Below are 17776 nucleotides of genomic sequence, written 5' to 3'. Positions count from 1 at the left end.
CTTATCTGATTTCCTCTTTAACTTCTTTTAATTCAAATTACCTTCTTTTGAAACAATAGAACATTTTTAATCAAGTTTCGGAACAATAAACATCGATAAGTACCAGTCAATCAATTGAACTAACTTTTTAAAAACAAAATGGCTGCGCCCAGGGCTGGAAGAATTTTTTATGGCCTTAGTATCCGAGATTCAACTTTTATTTTTCACTGATTTTCTTATATATATGTCTTACCATTAAGCCTCGCTTTGCGCTCGTTATTAATATTAATATGATGCATTTTAATACTCATTTGTTTCAGCCTCAGAGGTTTCCATGGTGAACGTGTCTGCATGGGGTATTACTCAGTATACTCTCAGAGATCTGAGGCCTGATGTGGAATATGGAGTTATGGTCAGGGCCCTATCTCTGACAAAGGAGGGACCACGGAGTAAAATGATTACTGAACGGCCCAACAATAACGGTAAATCAGATAGGAGCAAATTAACATACACGTCTTTACAGCCTAACAGATTTTTTAGATTTTTACCAGGAATCAAAACTGTTAAAAAAAAGAAATATAATTGATTCAGGTTGGTGAATTCATTTAAAACAAAAATATTGTTTGGGTAGGTGACTTTCCGACATGTTTGGCATAAAAAATACCTTGATTTCCAGACCAACTCTTATCAGATTTCATGATTCTATACCAAGTGACTCTCATGCTTTGAATTTCGTCGTTTCCAGAGGGGCATAAAGATTTGTCAATAAAACTTAGTATGGTCAATTAAATCATAGGTAGTCACAATTTTATGAAATAAAAAGAAAATTACATGTGCCACCCTCTAGTATCAATATTTCAACAAACTGGCAAAAGAACCGAGTAAAAAATTTTTGTGGCCTCAAGAAAATATCATTTTCAACTGTCTATTACGTTATGATTTTGATGATGGAATATTTGTTGCATCAAGTTTGAAATTTGGTTTTAAACTAAAAATGGGAAAAAAACCAACAAAAAATGATCTTTGGCCTAACTTTTTAATCATTTTATTCAGATAAAATTAGATTATTAGCTCATTAGCATGTTTCAACTTTTACTAAACCACTTATTGATAAGCATAACCATGTATTCATTTCCTATTGTTTGTTTTAGTTCTCTTTAATCTTTCTTTACCATGAAAAAAACCTTGTCATTGGTTGCTAGCATAACATTCTGTCCTTTTCTGACATTTTTATTTCTTAAATTTAGTCTGCAATATGACTAACTTTATTTTCATAGAAATATTCTGCAGTACAATTATTTTCTAAAAAAGTAATCTGCAGTATGATTACTTAAAATAATTAAATTGCTTATTTTATTTAAGAAATAAAATATTTCAGAGGGGACAATTTTTTAGCCACGCTAACCAACTAACTAACTACAGTTCCTTCAACGCTCTACTGTCATAGTAGTTTTTCTCGCCATGTTTATCACACGCTTTGTGGTTTTTTTATGATACATGATTCTTGCACTGCACAGTGAGAGAAAGATTCACTTGCAATTTGCTAAAATGTGTACTGCAAAAGAAGAGTTTTAAATCTTTGTTAAATTCTGCCAAACATGCATTGTATAAAGTTTACATAAAGCTTGGTTGATATACATACTGTTCAACAGATTTCTATTAGATAATTAATCTTGTTCAAATCTCAAACATCTCAGTTTCTTTAATTTACCTATTTAAACCCCCATGAAAACAAAATACTGTAGATTCCTTAATTCAGCTTGAGGTTATATATTCAGCAGTAAGTCGCTCTAGCAGATTTTAAAATCTCACTTTTTTTTCTGACATTCATAAATAAATAAAATTATGACAAAAGTTTCTTGCTGCTGATTTTATATTCTGGCAATTTGATACTTGTATAAAACGGAAGAATTTAGGAAATAAATACATGTACTCAGGTAAAATAAGGAATCGTCAGAATCGGGTGTGCGTCGTGGCCTTTGGGCCTATTCATGAAATATAAACCCATAGTCATCAATAAGCAAGAACATAATGCATGCTAACTAAAACATTTCTTTCTTTTTCAGAGAAAGAAAAAACTGTTTTAGGTTGATTTTTTAAAGAGAAAATAAATATTTATTTGACATTAATTTCTTTGTTTTTCTTTTCATTTGGTAAAGATATATCTATAGCATCAAACCCTGAATTTTTTTTCCGTTTTACAGAAATAAAGGTTAATTGGTCCTTGTAATAAATAGATAACTCTTATCTTGATAAAATGATTACTTTTGAATATTTAAATTGATGGTTTATGGGAACAATCATTTCGTAGCTTTTTTCAAAAAATTTGTTGAGATGTGAAATTTCAGAAGAGGGGTACCCGCAAAATCAAGTAATTTAAAAGTTAAACCACCATCAATATTTAACGATCGGATTCCACAGTGTTCGGAGTTTTAAATTGCAAGTTAGAAAATTATTTCTATCATTGTCCTGCAAGACATGCGCAAGTTGTTTGAATTAAATCATCTTCAATCTAGTATAGAACATAACATAGATAGTATGATGGGTAGTTTTGCAGCTTGTACTTTTCTTTTGTTCATTTTTGCTCTTGCTTTTCTCTCTTTACTATTTCATATATACATATACATGTACTGTAAGTAACTGAACCTGACATCTCTATATATCATAATTTTTTATGTTTTTGTGACTATATAATTGGGGGAAGGACAACAATATATGTGCTTGGTGTCCAATTCGATTTCTATAAGTAATATATTTTTGGGGAAAGTGTTTAAAAATTAAAATTTGGAAATCCATATTAAAAAAAAAATATGTAGAGAGTTTTAGAATTTTAAAGGAACAATCAAAGACACGATTTGAGCTAAAAATTTGGAAGTTTTATTTTTCAGTTGCCAAGAACCAAGATATTTCTAAAACTCTACGAAAAATTTTATTTTGAAGTCGGTGTACAAAAGATACACAAAACTTAGAATATTTTGTAATATAAACATAGTCTGTGCAATGCATTTGTTTAGAATGTATTGTAAAGAATTTACCATGTATTTTAAACAAGAACTCCTGCCTATCAGAATAGACCGATTAACCGGGTTCATATATAACAATTAAACAAAAACCATACCAATATTTGATGGAAAGGATTTACATTAAACACCAGTCGAAACAAAGGTCGAGCAAAGTTTAAATTTAAAAAATCCAACCTAGGAAAATCTCGCGTTTAGCTTAAATTCAGCGTTATCGATTAAAATGACGTAGTAGAACTTAGTTATTTTTTTTTCGTTCAAAACGTGTGTGCCCTTTTAAAGATCATAGTTAAAATTTGTGCAGAATATATTGAGAATTGTTTTTAAAATTTTCTTTTTTTTAATGGTTCAATACGGTTTATCCAATAGTCAACCACAATTTTCTGTTGTCAAGTGTTCATCCACTCGGAGACACTTGTCTTATTTCAAACAATTCCCATGGCGTGTTTTGTTTACAAATGATTGCTGTTTTCATTACAAACACTGTGACCTTCGTTGCTCACTCAGAACTCGAAAACTGACATCCAAATTTTGGTTGTACGTTTGAAAAAAAAAGAAATTGTGTACGATTGTAAACATTAAGAAAACTGAAAAATAAAAGTGTGAAACTGTCGGCTCAGATTGTAACTTTAAAAAGCATTGATAATTGTGTTGAAGGTACTTTTGCTTTCATTGTATCCCTTGTAATTTGTGAGAATTGTTGTTGCATGAAATAAAGAAAATAATCCTTTCTCTTTCAATATTTTCTTTTCTCTTTTCAAATTGTCAAGTACAATGCATGGATGTAAACATTCATAATAAATGACAAAGACACACCATAAACAAAAAAAAAAAGAAAAAAAAGATACCAGTACATGTACTAAAACAAGTTATGTATAGGATTTGATCACGTGACCAACCTGTATTTATATACTGATATACATCCAAAAACGATACCTTGTGTCTATTTTCAAGGAAAAGGGAAAACTTTCTTTCCCTATCTAATGTTGAATATGTACAAGTATCTCCCTTTTTAAAATTGAACATATTTATCCATCGTTAACTTTCCACAATGTCCACTTTCATATATAATACATACGAAACAAGTGGTTTATAGGGGTCATGAATACGTCGTTAGTTTCATTTTTTAGCAATCAAGTTGAAAGCGCTTGATTGAGCACTCATCTGTCATACTTGGATTCGATATGAATATGTTATTAATGCTTACGTTACATACTTAGAAATTAATAGCTACATCGGGTCTTTAAGACCTTGCAAGTTGATAATCTCTCCAATCTGGTGAAATATTTATGAAATGATTTCATCGTTATTGATCGATGATGGAAAAAAAACTAACTTACTGTACATATTGAAAACTTAATATAAGGTCAGAAAATTACAATTACAGTTAAGCACATGGGTATAATTATTTTTTGGAGAAACTATACAGTAGTCGTCATTCATAATTATACCGTAATTAGCAAGTTTTATAATATACACTTAAGGGAGTAAGATATTCCTGCAAGAATATCGTATTTTTTCTGCAAGGCTATTATATTTGTACATCCGTGAAGCGTCAAATAAATTTAGCATTTTAATTGTTTAATTTTCAGTCTTGCGTACATTTACTAAATGTAGGTAAACTTTTCTGTGATTTATAATCTTAAAATAAGAATTCGCAGAAATTAATCTACATTGTAATTATAATTAGGCTAAATAGAGACACACATATATAACAACCAAGAATCATTTTATGGAAATATGCTGATGTTGGCATTACCATGTGTGTGTTGGATGAGGCAATTTGGAATCTGGCATAAATAGAAAATAAAGTTTATCAGTGTATGCAACACTGGCTATGAGTTCGAGCAGTGAGTTATCTCACGTTGTCATGCATTCAGATTTTTGTTGGTAAAATCCACTATCTTTACTGAAGTATTAAAATACGACGGGAATATGAGACAGAAAAACATGTATGTCAAAAAGAAGAAATTAAAATATGCAGGCTGATAAACATGTGCTGTAAATTGACAGATTGAAAGATGATGTCTGAATTGTTAAGAAGAAATGGTCTTTATGTGGTGTAAATTTATTTTAAAGAATGGAATTTGTTTTAGATTTATCTGAGGGACAAGTCGTAGCCATTGTAATAGGATCCATATTTGTCGCCATTTTTGTTGCTGCTGGGTGTTTTTGTGTGGTCAGGTAAATTTACTGATTAAATCAAGCCATGCTGTGTCTATTCAAGACACTTGTTACACAGAAATATGAATTTTGTTGGAATTTCTTTGCTTAGCTCATATGCACGTGTCAAAATAGACTCGTATATCTTTATTAAAAAGTATTAGATTACACATAGCTTAAGAGTATTATTCTCATCAAACCGATAAAAGTATAATTTTACCATCAAATGATAAGACGAAAAATAAATGATATCGGATTTCTTTTACAGATATTTGTAGTCGATCTAAGTATAAAATCAACATTATGTATTTTGAATGAAGCAAAGTCTTGTTTACTTGACATTCTTACTTGATTAAATTATTAGATGTCATGAATCAAATCGCCCCCAATTCAAAATAATTATAGTAAATATCTACAAAGGTAGATAGTAATTTATTCATAACACCTTTTACATAATTCAGACTTAATTCTTTTTCAGACAAGTGAGAAAAACCTTACACCTGAATGAAAAGTTTGAAATTGAAACTCCTTCTGTTGTTCCATACAGGGATACGGTAAATTTGGGCTGTTGTGAATTTCTTATGCAAAATCTGCATTGTGCTCATTTATATTTATGCAAATCCATTTAAAATTATCTTATTACCAAACACAATTTTGTTTTTGTCGATGAAAGATAATTAATGGCTGTTTATTCCGTTGAAAAATGCAAAGAGGAAAATCAGTTTGGTGTATTCTTCAAATTAATATGTACATGGATATTGAGTAGCAAAGTTCTTAAAGTAAATTAAAATAAATACCTTGTTTTTTTATTTAGTTATGAATTGACTTGATCTTTTGAATAGTAAAGACAATGCATTTACCTTGATTGTCTGTTACAGCCCAGTGGTGTCTTTCAACGTTACCATAGTCTTGCATTACCCTCAGATAGGTCTAGCCTCCCTCTGATCACAGCAGTAAGTTATCCCGCTTATACACGTAGTCAAAGTTCTTGGTTCATTTTTTAAAGTTGTTTTAACATTGTCTAGTAGATTGAACTCGTTAATAGCTAGACAGTCTTCAATTTGAAGCTTTTAGAGTTCTCTTTTCCTCTAAATAACTTTGACTTTTAAAAAGAGAAACGCATAACTAAATATCAGTGCGATTAGATTTAAACTGATGTAAACGAATGTTTATACTGATTTATAAATTTTTTTATTTTGCTCCTTATGTAGAATGGAACTGCAAGACACAGCAGTTCTAATGACAGCAGTTATTCAGAGGTAAAAGCCATAGAGCAAGAAGGAGAAAAGCACTGTGTTGTAAACAGCACCGCAAAGTCCAATGGAGGTACATTGGCCATGGACGATATTCCACGGCAAATCAGCAAAGATAGCGGACATGGAAGTATGTCTCCCACCTCTGTAAACCAGCCAACTACTCCAGACAAGACAGTGCAGGAAAACTGTCAGGTCTTGAAGGAATTGATGTCGAACACTGAATTTATTCCACATGGATATGCCAAGGCAACAGCCATTAATACACGCTGTTTTTATGGTAATGATCTAGTTACAGGTCTTAAAATTGAAATTGGATTACATGCTAGTGTAAGAGCATGTGAACATTATGTAGATTTTAAAGTCATAGTCAATTAACATGGAGTTACATTTTTGAAGTGTGTATGGAAAATGTATCAGGGTAAAGTCTAAAGTCAAATTCAAAAGAATAGTTGAGATGAGGCAAGGCAGTGTAAGAAATGATTTTTTTATATGAAAACTTTCATCATTTAATACCGCGGTATTATGTTCATACACATTAAACAAATGTTTATCTGCAAAATATCTTTCCTATCTTACATCACAATATGACTACATTGACCTTTTTTTATCACAATTTCATCAGTATATTCATGAATGATATTATTTTTATATTCAAATTATAAGCCTACATAGGTGCATAAGGAACAATTTGATATTTAATGATTATTTGTCGAAGTCTTAATACATGTATGTTTTAATTTGTAATTGATATCTGTTATTAGATATACTGTGGAATCATTATATTTTGTGGTGGCTCAATTTTCGTGGAATTCGTGGGTACCTCTCAACCACGAATTAACATCCTCCACGAATTCATAAAAAAGGGTTATAAAGTCATACTCCCTTTCGTGTATAAGAAAATACACAAAATTTCATCCCCATAAACCTATAAAATTTCAGCAATTTACTAAAATTTACTAAAATCGTCCCCCACGAATTTTGATGATTCCACAGTATATAGCTCATATAACTACAACTTAAAACTAATTAGATTGTGGTGTGGTAAAATAGAAAAACTTGAACAATAATTGTACAAATATATTCCAGAACAATAATTGTACAAATATTTACCAAAATACATATTATTTCTAGGTTTTTTTCTCTCACTATAATAGATAATGAATCTTTTGATACTGGAGAAGAAAACTCTCCAACAGACTCGAAAGAATCGTCTTGCCAGTGCAATGATCTCTCAGGAAGTGGCAACTGTTTATTACGTAAGTAATAGACACTGTAAACCCACCTTAACCCCCCCCCCCCCCCAAAAAAAAAAGAAAAATAGACGCCGAAAACCATTTTTTAAATATATAAAATAATTCGTTATTTCAACATAAATGCATGGCAGTAATATTATTTTCCATAATATCCTTAACTTGACTATGTATGCATACCATTTGACAATTTTTGGTTTTACTTTGGATCGTGCATTTGTGTAGTTGTAGGAAAAGAATGAGAGAAGTGGTGGATCAGTATTTTGGGGGGAATAGATCTAAAATGGTATATGTCCATCCTTTATGATGATTGTCCTCTAAATGATATATAACCCTAATCCTGAGGTGTTGTGTTCTCACAGTTTAAGTAGAGCACCTGCATATCAATTGTCCTCTGCCATATGTAAAAGGTTGTCTATGTAGTTTGATGCTGAAATGTATGTTCTTGCCTTTCACACACCTGAGCACATCCAACATGGCACTTGCTGTTCTGAAAATTCAATTGTTTCATACCTGGTTTTACTAGATGTTTGCCCTTTATTTCAACAAATCCTTGACATAGTTGCTAAAATATAAAATTGGCTAATATATTTTTTTTCTCAAAATTTGAAAGTGTATTTTTTTTAAGAAGAAGGTAAATGTACTACTTATGATACCGTTTGCAAGCAAGATTGAACAATTTACTAGTACTAAAATGTAGTTGCAAAATTAGCTTTTGACCAAGTTGATATCATTGATTAGTTCGTTAGCTGCTAGATAACTATAATATTGATTAGTTTATGATTTATATACTATATGTACATTTTCTACATGGATACAAAAAGATATATCACATCGATCACAAAATAAATCTTTGGACATCAAAACAGCATTCAATAAAATTGAGTTGTGTGTATGACTACCTCTATATATTTAAATTACCACCCGATTCCTGGTTGTCAAAATCATTTGCAAAATACATATTCTTGTTATTTGCTTTTAAATTGCAAGATATATTCTGTATTGCAAGTTGAATTAAAACATGTGTTATTAAACCTGTTGCTGAAAATTAAACTATCTTACCCGATAGTTTTGGTGTTTGCAATAAGTCAAATCTAATTATGGCATATTTTCAATAGTAAGTTATTCTGAATTTAAAAGATTACTCTATTATTTTACACAATAGAACAACTTTTACAGTGTGAAGATTTTGAAAAAAGAGCATCCAATATTCTTAATTGTATCCATATTTTATTGTAGCAAACAATAATAATCTTCAATCTTCAGAGACATCCAAAGAAATCCATCAAATTCACTCTCAACATCCCACGCAAGGAATAGTTGAACTAACTTTAGGTTATGTATTATACCAAGCAGACAACACTCAACATTCCTTTCACGAACCACCGAGTGGTGGAGACCAGTTTAAAGAAACAGAACTGTTTGCTGTTGAACATCATGTGAATCCATTTCAGCCTTCGTTGGATGACCAGACAATGAATGCACAAGTTTTAAGAAATCAGTTTACTAAACAATCGATGATCGAAAACAATGTGTCTTCAGTCCCGAAGACTAGAGAAACAAGCTCCTGTCTGAAGCAGCCAATCGATGATATCAATTTTCCTGATTATATACGAAATGATTCCTCTATCCCAGACTGCTTGCCTAACAAATCAGGGGATGAAACTGAAATGAGTTATGTTCCAAATGAAGCAAAAGATTTTCAAAATGGAACAATGGAGAATTCAGTCTCAGATCATGTTTCAAATAAACCAGTTGATGAAATTGATCGGAGTCACGTTCTCAAAGATTTTGAAGATAGACTTGTTATGGGTTATGTTCCGAATGGAACAGTGGGAAAATGTGGACCAGTTGAACAATTAATTAAGGATATAGATTCAGACAGAACCGCGAATCAGCCTTATAGTAACCATGTTCCAAATAAAGAAATGGGTGAAATTAAAATGAATAATATAAAATGTCCTATTGGAAAAATTGATCAATCTTGTTCCCACCAGGTTCCAAATGATTCCGTGGATTCCTTTAATGTTAATTCTGTTTTAAATAAACCAATGGACTTGCCTATCGTGAGATACGTGAAGAATGATACCGCAAAAACAGATTTAGAGTCAGAAAAACTTGAAAATTTCTCAAATTGCACCAAAGATGTGAATACAACCTCTCATTTTGACAGTGACGTTGACAGAAAACGTAATCCAGAATTTGAAACTGAATCAGACACAAGTTCAGGGAGTTTTGCAAAAAGGTCATGCATCCATAACAGTGGCTATGTTACTGCTGACATGATAAATTCAGCAGGCTTTGTGTCTACTGAAGCTGTTGAGCAAGAGAGCTCAGGAGATGAAGGGGAGAGGGAGGAAGTGGTCTTCAACAGTGGGTATGTGTCTGCAGAAGCAGTTCTGGCCATCTGAAATTTTTGCTTGAAGGAGAAAACGAAAGCTATTGATTAATTGTTTTAATCTAATTAAGTATTTGCACAATATCCATTAAGAAGTTGTTATTTCAGATTTGTTTTATATTTTTTTAAAATAATGATTTGTTTATAGATATCATAAATATATCCGATTGTTAATTTTTGCTTATGGAGAATCTGCTGGTAGTAACCTTTTTCTTTGAATTCATGAATTTTGAATTAATGTCATTGCATTCATTATAGATGCAGTCATTCAGTAGACCAGTATTTTAGATACATGTGAAAAGTTTACATGTAGTATTTGGTCCCACCGTTACCAACTTTCCTAAAGTTACTCAGTTTTTACCTCTTTAATGCGCTTTTGTTTTCAGGATTTGAGTTGAGGACTGAGTTGAGTGATTTGAAATTTCTGGTTACGGTAGGGCCAGATATCATTCAGACACCTTTTTCTGGAGTTGATTTTTACAACTTTTTTTGTTATATCTACAGTGTTTTACTGATGTAAATTAATCTCTATGGTTAAATTTTTGTATAGTACCAATGTACTATTTCACTTATTTTGGTAAAATAATTTATACAACATGCTTTATGACATCTGCGAGTCAATTAAATTCAGAAGTGAACACTAACTTCTGCATTGCACTTTTGTAAGTATTCTCTCCCTTGAAGCTGAGCGGCGTGTAGAGAGTAAAGAGTTGAAATACAAACCGTTTTTGGTTACCTCATATAAACATTTCAAAATGCCATCAACCACCTGCACCAATATTTACATGTTTTATTGATTTTATTTTCAAATTGATTTGTTTAAAATGGTTGATCTGTTGGAATTTTTATTTTTTTGAAATCTAAATTAAAGGAGGCCGACTTAAGTTTTCATTGCACATGTTTATGCGCATTCTAGTATAATACAGGTGATTTATACTTCTTATGAGACTTTTTCGATATCATTTATAAAATTGAACACAAAAAAAAATAAAAGACAGATAAAAATATTTATATTTTGAAAGGAATTTTTTATTTTTTAAACGATTTTTCCGTTGTGGGTTAGGGAAGCGTTGCCATTGCGCTTTTCTGATGTTATGATATAATGAAGCTTTATAAGAATACGTTATAAGAAATAACATAAAAGAAAAAGTAAAAATTGTACGCCGTTGAAATTTTATATATGGAATGATGCTATCCTCGAGGACGTTTTCCTTATCTTTTGAATGAATCCATTTTACAAATCTTCATTCGTAATGATCCAAATATATAGCAAAATTTGGTGCATTTTAATATTTTGAGATGGCCCCCACTAAAGACCAGACGGTAGAATTTAGTTTTTTTTACATATAAGGTAGGAAATTATTTTACTTATCATAAACGTATAACAATTTTCCGGTATATTCCTATAGTAAATGTACTTTTACTTTGAGATGGTCCCGAAACAGAACCAGACGGTCGATTTTCTTGAAACTTCGCAAATAAACTAGAGTTGGTTTAAATGGGCATGGTCACGATTTTAGTCAAATTTTATTTTTCTGCTTTTATTATTTGCAATGCTTTAAGAATGCATTTCTAATGATCAAATGCAATTTGGGTGCCAGTTGTTGAGTTTTAAGCAAGATACAGGGCTAACAATCATGTAAACAAGGCTCGTGACCTGTTTTTGTTTACATGTGTTCAATATACCAGTAAAAAATCTTTTTAAAGCTGGTTTGTCTATCTTATTATTCATTTTAAGCATAAATAAACAGTTCCTAACGATTAACACATTTATTTTAGGTCTAAAACTGGAATTTTCATTTCAACATTCGAAATGTAAACAAACGCTTTGTTTACAAAGCGAAGAATTGTAAGCACTGTAACTCGCTTATATCTCATCAAAAGACACTCAAATTTTGGTTGCCTATTAAAAATGCCTAAATGAAGCATTGTAAACATCGAAAAAATAATTTTTTACCAAAATCGTGACCATAACCCTTTACATTTAAAAATTCACAAATAACATATGGTTAAACAATAAAAACTTTTGCCATTGTAGTTTTCCCGCAAGAAAAACCCAAATCGGCCTCCTTTCTTTTACTTTTTTTTAAGTTAACTATTTTTTCCTGTAAGTCTGGAACCGTTTGATAATTCTCAGAGTTGCTGGAATAACATATTGTACAACTCTATAAGAAAATATCTATAATAGTGAATCAATGCCTTATTTTTTTTTACTTTTTTGTCAAATGAAATGAATTTACATCATTAAAAGGAATGATTTATCAAGTTTTATTCTAGTTATGCAGGTATTGGACTGAATCATTTTCATGCTCTGACTGTGTGAAATTAATATTCTGAATGATGTTATTTGTCTTTGAATTCAGATGAAGTTTTAAACATCTAATAACCACTTATATTTAAATATTCATATTAATGTCATAGGAATTGATTTTTGAGTATAAAAATTAAACATCCATTAAAAATACTGTTTAGAAATTCGCGTGTTTGCAAAAGCAATTAAGTGCAATAAAGTTATGTTTTTTAAGTAATTATTTATATCTCCAATATGTTTAAATCTCACACAATATAACATTATTAATAAATGTCCCATTTTACGCTAAAAAGATCTCTACCTCATTTCTTGAATGTTTTTTTTTTTATTGAAGTATGGACTTACTTATGGTTCTAGTAACTTACTTGATTGAATTTGAACATAATTTAGCCTTTTGCTAATATATATATATATATATATATATATATATATATATATATATATATATATATATATATATATATATATATATATGGCCAAGTTAAAATGTTCACGAAATTTACTGACTGTACCAGACAATACCGTCTCTCTATTATAAGAAATGCGCTATCATAAAAAAAATCAAAATCAAAATCAAACCTATATGTCTCAATAAAGCAAGTTTTTGTTAGTTTTCGAGCTAAAGGCATAAAAGATTTTTTAAAAAGTAATTGGCAACTGCTGATACAAAACGGTTTGATATAAGATTTCCATCCCTTGGCCAATAAAACTTAGACGAAGTCACCATTTTTATCTCAGTCTCCCTCTTTTACTAACATATAATACACTCCCTTTCAAAAATTATAAGCTCGTCAACGGGCGATGGAACCTCGCTATTTTTTTTTATTAGTTATAGTCCTGACTCTAGTCGAAAAGGCAACCTGTGATTACAATTGAAAGTCGGTCTATCAGGTTTGAAAGTTTTAGTTCTTGTTTCTATTGTATTTACGTATGTGTCTTCAGCCTATCAGGGTTTATCCCGATTACCACATTCCTGTACAGCAACAGCTCAGATGATTGTTGTTAATAAATTAATAACATTTTCTGAGTCATTTTTTTATCCATGTTTTTATTTTTCTACTTCGTATACTCATCTTAAGCTTTATATTATATGGTGTGTATATAGTGGAGTTTTTAATAATTTGAGTCGTCATTCTATCCTGCAGTATTAATTTACTATTGTATTTGTATAATATGACATTTTATAGTTTTATAATTTATAATTTACAATAACAGTTATTTTTCTTGTACATAATCTCAAAGAGTTTATAATTACCTCCTGATTATCTTGTGATTTTCATATATCATAGCATTGTTTAATGATTCTAAATTGAAAAAAGTTGCAATTTCATTATTGAAAGATTATTACATCAAGACGATGAACATGTTTAAAATTTATTGGTTAGGTTTATTTCTTTTTAATCAAAGGAAAAAATAAACCGACTACATGCTATTTGTCAAATTCCAAATGTCATTTGAATAAAATGCTCTGTTCATTGTCTAAAAGAATGTTTAATTATTGATACCCCCTCCCCCTTAGTGGTTTACATTACCTGTAATAAAACAAAGAGTAGCTTAATTTCTATCATTGCCAACAGATGTCATATGATAAATAATTCACTTACTTTTTTATCAGATGGTGCAAATTTATCAGCACCAAGGACACACTCGCTATTATACAAATTATCGTGTAGAAATAATGCATATATAACTTTCCATAACATAAAACATTTTAAGTTTTTTTTTTATATTAGAGAAAAAATCGACATAATTTGGGTCAAGTTTGTTCAATTGATACATTCATGTTGGGCACTCTCTTTAAAGCCATATGTAAAGATTAAAAATCGTATATGTAGAACACCTAATATTACATCTCTTATTTTGGATGGTGGTTCTTTAGAGATTTTGGTGCTATTTCATAGATCGGTTTATTTATGTGAAATTCTCAGGATTTTTAATTTATCTCACGATCTGCCTCATTGTACGCCTTTGAATTATCTTTGATTTATAAAAGTCGAGTATGCATAATAAAATGTATTGAAAATCACTGAAGTGAATACTTTTGTGATGAATAAGGACACAAGCAGGATTCTCCAACTATTCCATTCTTTGAAGTTCTTTGTATAACTATTATTAATCTTTTTTGTCTTAGCGTAATATTCATGACATGATTTTGTTGTACAGATGTTTTATATGATGTGTGCCATAAATAGTATTTGCACTGGGCTACAGTGTAATTTCTATCAAAATTTTAATCACCCTTGTATCATTATAATACTGTTATGTTATCCATTTGTACAATAAACCACAGAAAGTGATATGTATATTTTGTTCCGATTAAAATGAAATAATATGTCCATATCTACATGGACATACTGGGTTATGTCTACCCCACAACTTGTTCAAAATATTAAATATACATTTTGTGTTTAGAAATTTTCATTTAAATGCATGTACACTTTAACCATGTAGAGCAATTCAGTTCTACTCTGAAGTGGGAGTCGATTTTTAACAGGGTCAATTTTTAAAGGGTCGATGTCAACAGAGTTTTCAAAAATCTTCAAACTGTTAAAAAATTACCCTGGATATGAATTTCACGACTTTTGGTCTCAACATTCAATGTTGAAAAATGACCTTTGGGTCAATTTTTAACCTGGGTCAACATTCTTCGTTACACAAAGCATAATACTTTCACTTTTACAGAAATTTTACCAGAATAAGTATATACTACATAGAAAAGATGAGTAATTAGTTATATAACTGATACAGAGAATGAAATCGCATCTGTTATTGATCTTATTTAGGTCACCTGAGTCCTTCAGGTGACTTTTGCAATTGGTCTTCGTCCGTCGACGTTCGTCGTACGTCGTCCGTCGTGCATAGTTCGTTAACATTTTTATATTTTTAACTTCTTTTTGAAAGCTACAAAGGCAATTGTTAGAGTTTTTGATGTGAAGGATCTCAATGGTAGGAGGAATCTAAATTGTGAGATGCATGGCTCTACCTCCTCAAGGGCGCCATAGGTGGGGCCAATACACAAAAAAGCCAATTTAAAAAAATCTTTTTCCGTAATCCCACAAATGTTGGGAAAAACTTGAATGCATGATTATGATGTGCATGAAGCCCAAAATTGTCAAATCATGGCCCCTGGGTCAGGGGTTCAGGCCCTAGGGTTGGGCCAATATGTCCGTATAGTAAAATGTATTGGATCATGGCTTAACACTCTTCTTCTCTACTCTCATATATATTTGAGAAAAACGTATGCATGGTTATAATGTTTGCGAAGTCCTCTACTGAAATTGTGAAATTCATGGCCCCTGGGTCAGTGGTTCAGGCCCTAGGGTGGGGCCAATATGTCCGTATAGTAAAAATGTATTGGATCTTAACACTCTTCTTCTCAACTCTCATATATATATATATATATATATATATATATATATATATATATATATATATATATATATATATATATATATATATATATATATTTGAGGAAAACGTATGCGTGGTTATAATGTCTGCGAAGTCCTCTACTGAAATTGAGAAATTCATGGCCCATGGGTCTGGGGTCCAGGCCCTAGGGTGGGGCCAATATGGTCATATAGTAAAAACAAATTAAATCTCAAAAAATCTTCTTCTCTGCACCCATATACGAAATAAAAGCTCAATGCAAGGTTATGATGTCCATTAAGTCTATGGCACGCCAAATAAAAAACAAATTACCTAAACATAGTTTCTTATTTGATGAAAAGTTTATCGACTGTCAACTATAGTTTACGAACAGCAAACTATAGTTAACGATTCGTTAACTAAAGTTTTCATCTGTCAAACTTAATTTAACGGTTGTAAACTATTGTTTACAAATGATAATCCATCTGTCTTCATTTAACGTTAACAATATATTTTGCTGATTAAAATAGATTCACATCTGTAAACTACAGTTTTATAATTTACATTCGTTAACTATAGTTAAGACTTGTTAATCATAGTTCCCCAATCGTGAAACTTTACCGGTATTTATCAGTATTTGTTTTGCAATCAAAAATGGTTTAATTCAGTCTAAATTATAGGTCCCTAGATTTTTGCTTCTAAACTTAGACGATTGCGTTAATCGTGGTTTAATTACATATGTGAAATATAGATTAACGGCGTAAAATAAAACTTCACAGCTGATAAACTTGGTTTATCGACCGTGTACTATAGTTTACAAACGCTAAACTATAGTTAACAATTGTCATCTGCAAAACAATATATAACGGTTGTAAACAACATTTTACGACTGATAATATAAGTTTCTCAGTCTGTAAATAACGTTAACGATAAATTTTGCCGATAAATATAAAAATATGGATTCAGGTCTGTAAACTTTAATTTACATTCGTTAGCTATAGTTAATAGTTGTTGATCATAGTTTCACAACCGTGAAGCTATCTTTATCTGATCCATTATGTTTTGCAATTGCAAATGATTATTTTCAGTGTTATTTATAGTTTGACACTTCTGAAACATAGATAATCATGTCGGCTATGGTTTACAGATGTGAAATATAGATTGTCGTCGTTAACTATAGGTTTCTGTCCGTAAATTATAGTTTACAACCGTTAAATCTAGTCACTGAAGTCCCATATCCCTCAGATCGACAAGTCGGATATTCTGATGTTTGCAATTTAAGCTTCATTTTGAAGTCTAAACCATAATCAGAGACTCCTCTGACTGTTACCTTGCTTTTATTGTTTGATATTTGAAAAATATTTATTCATGAAAAGGGCGGTTGAGGTTCCAGAGCCGGAGAAATAAATCTCTCTCTCTCTCTCTCTCTCTCTCTCTCTCTCTCTCTCTCTTTCTTTCTTTCTTGCATTTATAACACATGCTGCTGATCTTAAAGAATCCAGTTCCCTTCTCTGTTTGATTTATATGCATGAATAATTTGTGTAATTCTCGGATCGAATCGCCCCATGGTTCAAACGCATTGTACGCGGAATGATCTCGTTACCGCTCTGATATTTTTGACCTTACTTGCATGTGTCTGATAAGATTTGATTTTCTAAAAATGACACAGAAGACATTTTGTTTTCCTTATCATTTAATGTTTGTTTCGAAACAGTTTGTTTGGTTTTTCCAGTTTCATTATTAACGAAGAACATCACATCTAATAACTGTTCTTTTTCCTGATATTAGACATATCAATAGACGAGCCATGTTTTCTTATCAGAGACGATTACTCGATGATTAGGGAAGGAATATTTGATGTACCATAATGATGAGAAGTGGTTCGTCAAATTAGGTCATAATGAAGGATTCATATAGTACATCATGGTAAGAAAATGAAAATATAAGTTGACACTTTACTAGTACACGTTTCTTTTCAAACCGAAAGTTGGATTTCTTAAGGTTTTGACTTGACAGAAAAAAGTGATAAT

The 17776-nt window shown here is 30.9% G+C and overlaps 2 protein-coding genes across 8 annotated transcripts in view; both read left to right on the top strand.

Annotated features, from left to right (window-relative positions):
* The window catches only part of LOC136269702 (interleukin-6 receptor subunit beta-like), a 53369-nt gene extending 42952 nt beyond the window's left edge, over positions 1-10417 (top strand). For 2 of the 4 annotated variants that reach the window (XM_066089333.1, XM_066089332.1), the window contains exons 13-19: positions 300-461; positions 5096-5183; positions 5641-5716; positions 6041-6115; positions 6374-6695; positions 7573-7674; positions 8908-10417. In XM_066089333.1, the coding sequence (XP_065945405.1) occupies positions 300-461; positions 5096-5183; positions 5641-5716; positions 6041-6115; positions 6374-6695; positions 7573-7674; positions 8908-10079 (1997 nt within the window). In that variant the 3' untranslated portion in view covers positions 10080-10417. Of the gene's footprint in view, positions 1-299; positions 462-5095; positions 5184-5640; positions 5717-6040; positions 6116-6373; positions 6696-7549; positions 7675-7893; positions 7955-8907 lie in introns of those variants that run through there. The other 2 variants (XM_066089334.1, XM_066089336.1) reach the window with 2 other exon arrangements.
* A 6979-nt stretch (positions 10418-17396) lies between these two features.
* Positions 17397-17776, top strand: part of LOC105335826 (interleukin-6 receptor subunit beta) — a 34337-nt gene continuing 33957 nt past the window's right edge. For all 4 annotated transcript variants that reach the window (XM_034456047.2, XM_034456045.2, XM_034456046.2 and 1 more), the window contains exon 1: positions 17397-17672. The gene's annotated coding sequence lies outside the window, so the exon portion shown is untranslated. The remainder of the gene's footprint in view (positions 17673-17776) is intronic.

This window comes from Magallana gigas, chromosome 7 (assembly GCF_963853765.1).
Source record: "Magallana gigas chromosome 7, xbMagGiga1.1, whole genome shotgun sequence".
Classification (NCBI taxonomy): domain Eukaryota; kingdom Metazoa; phylum Mollusca; class Bivalvia; order Ostreida; family Ostreidae; genus Magallana; species Magallana gigas.
Note: the sequence above shows the minus strand (reverse complement) of the source record. Positions and strands in the feature narration are given on the sequence as shown.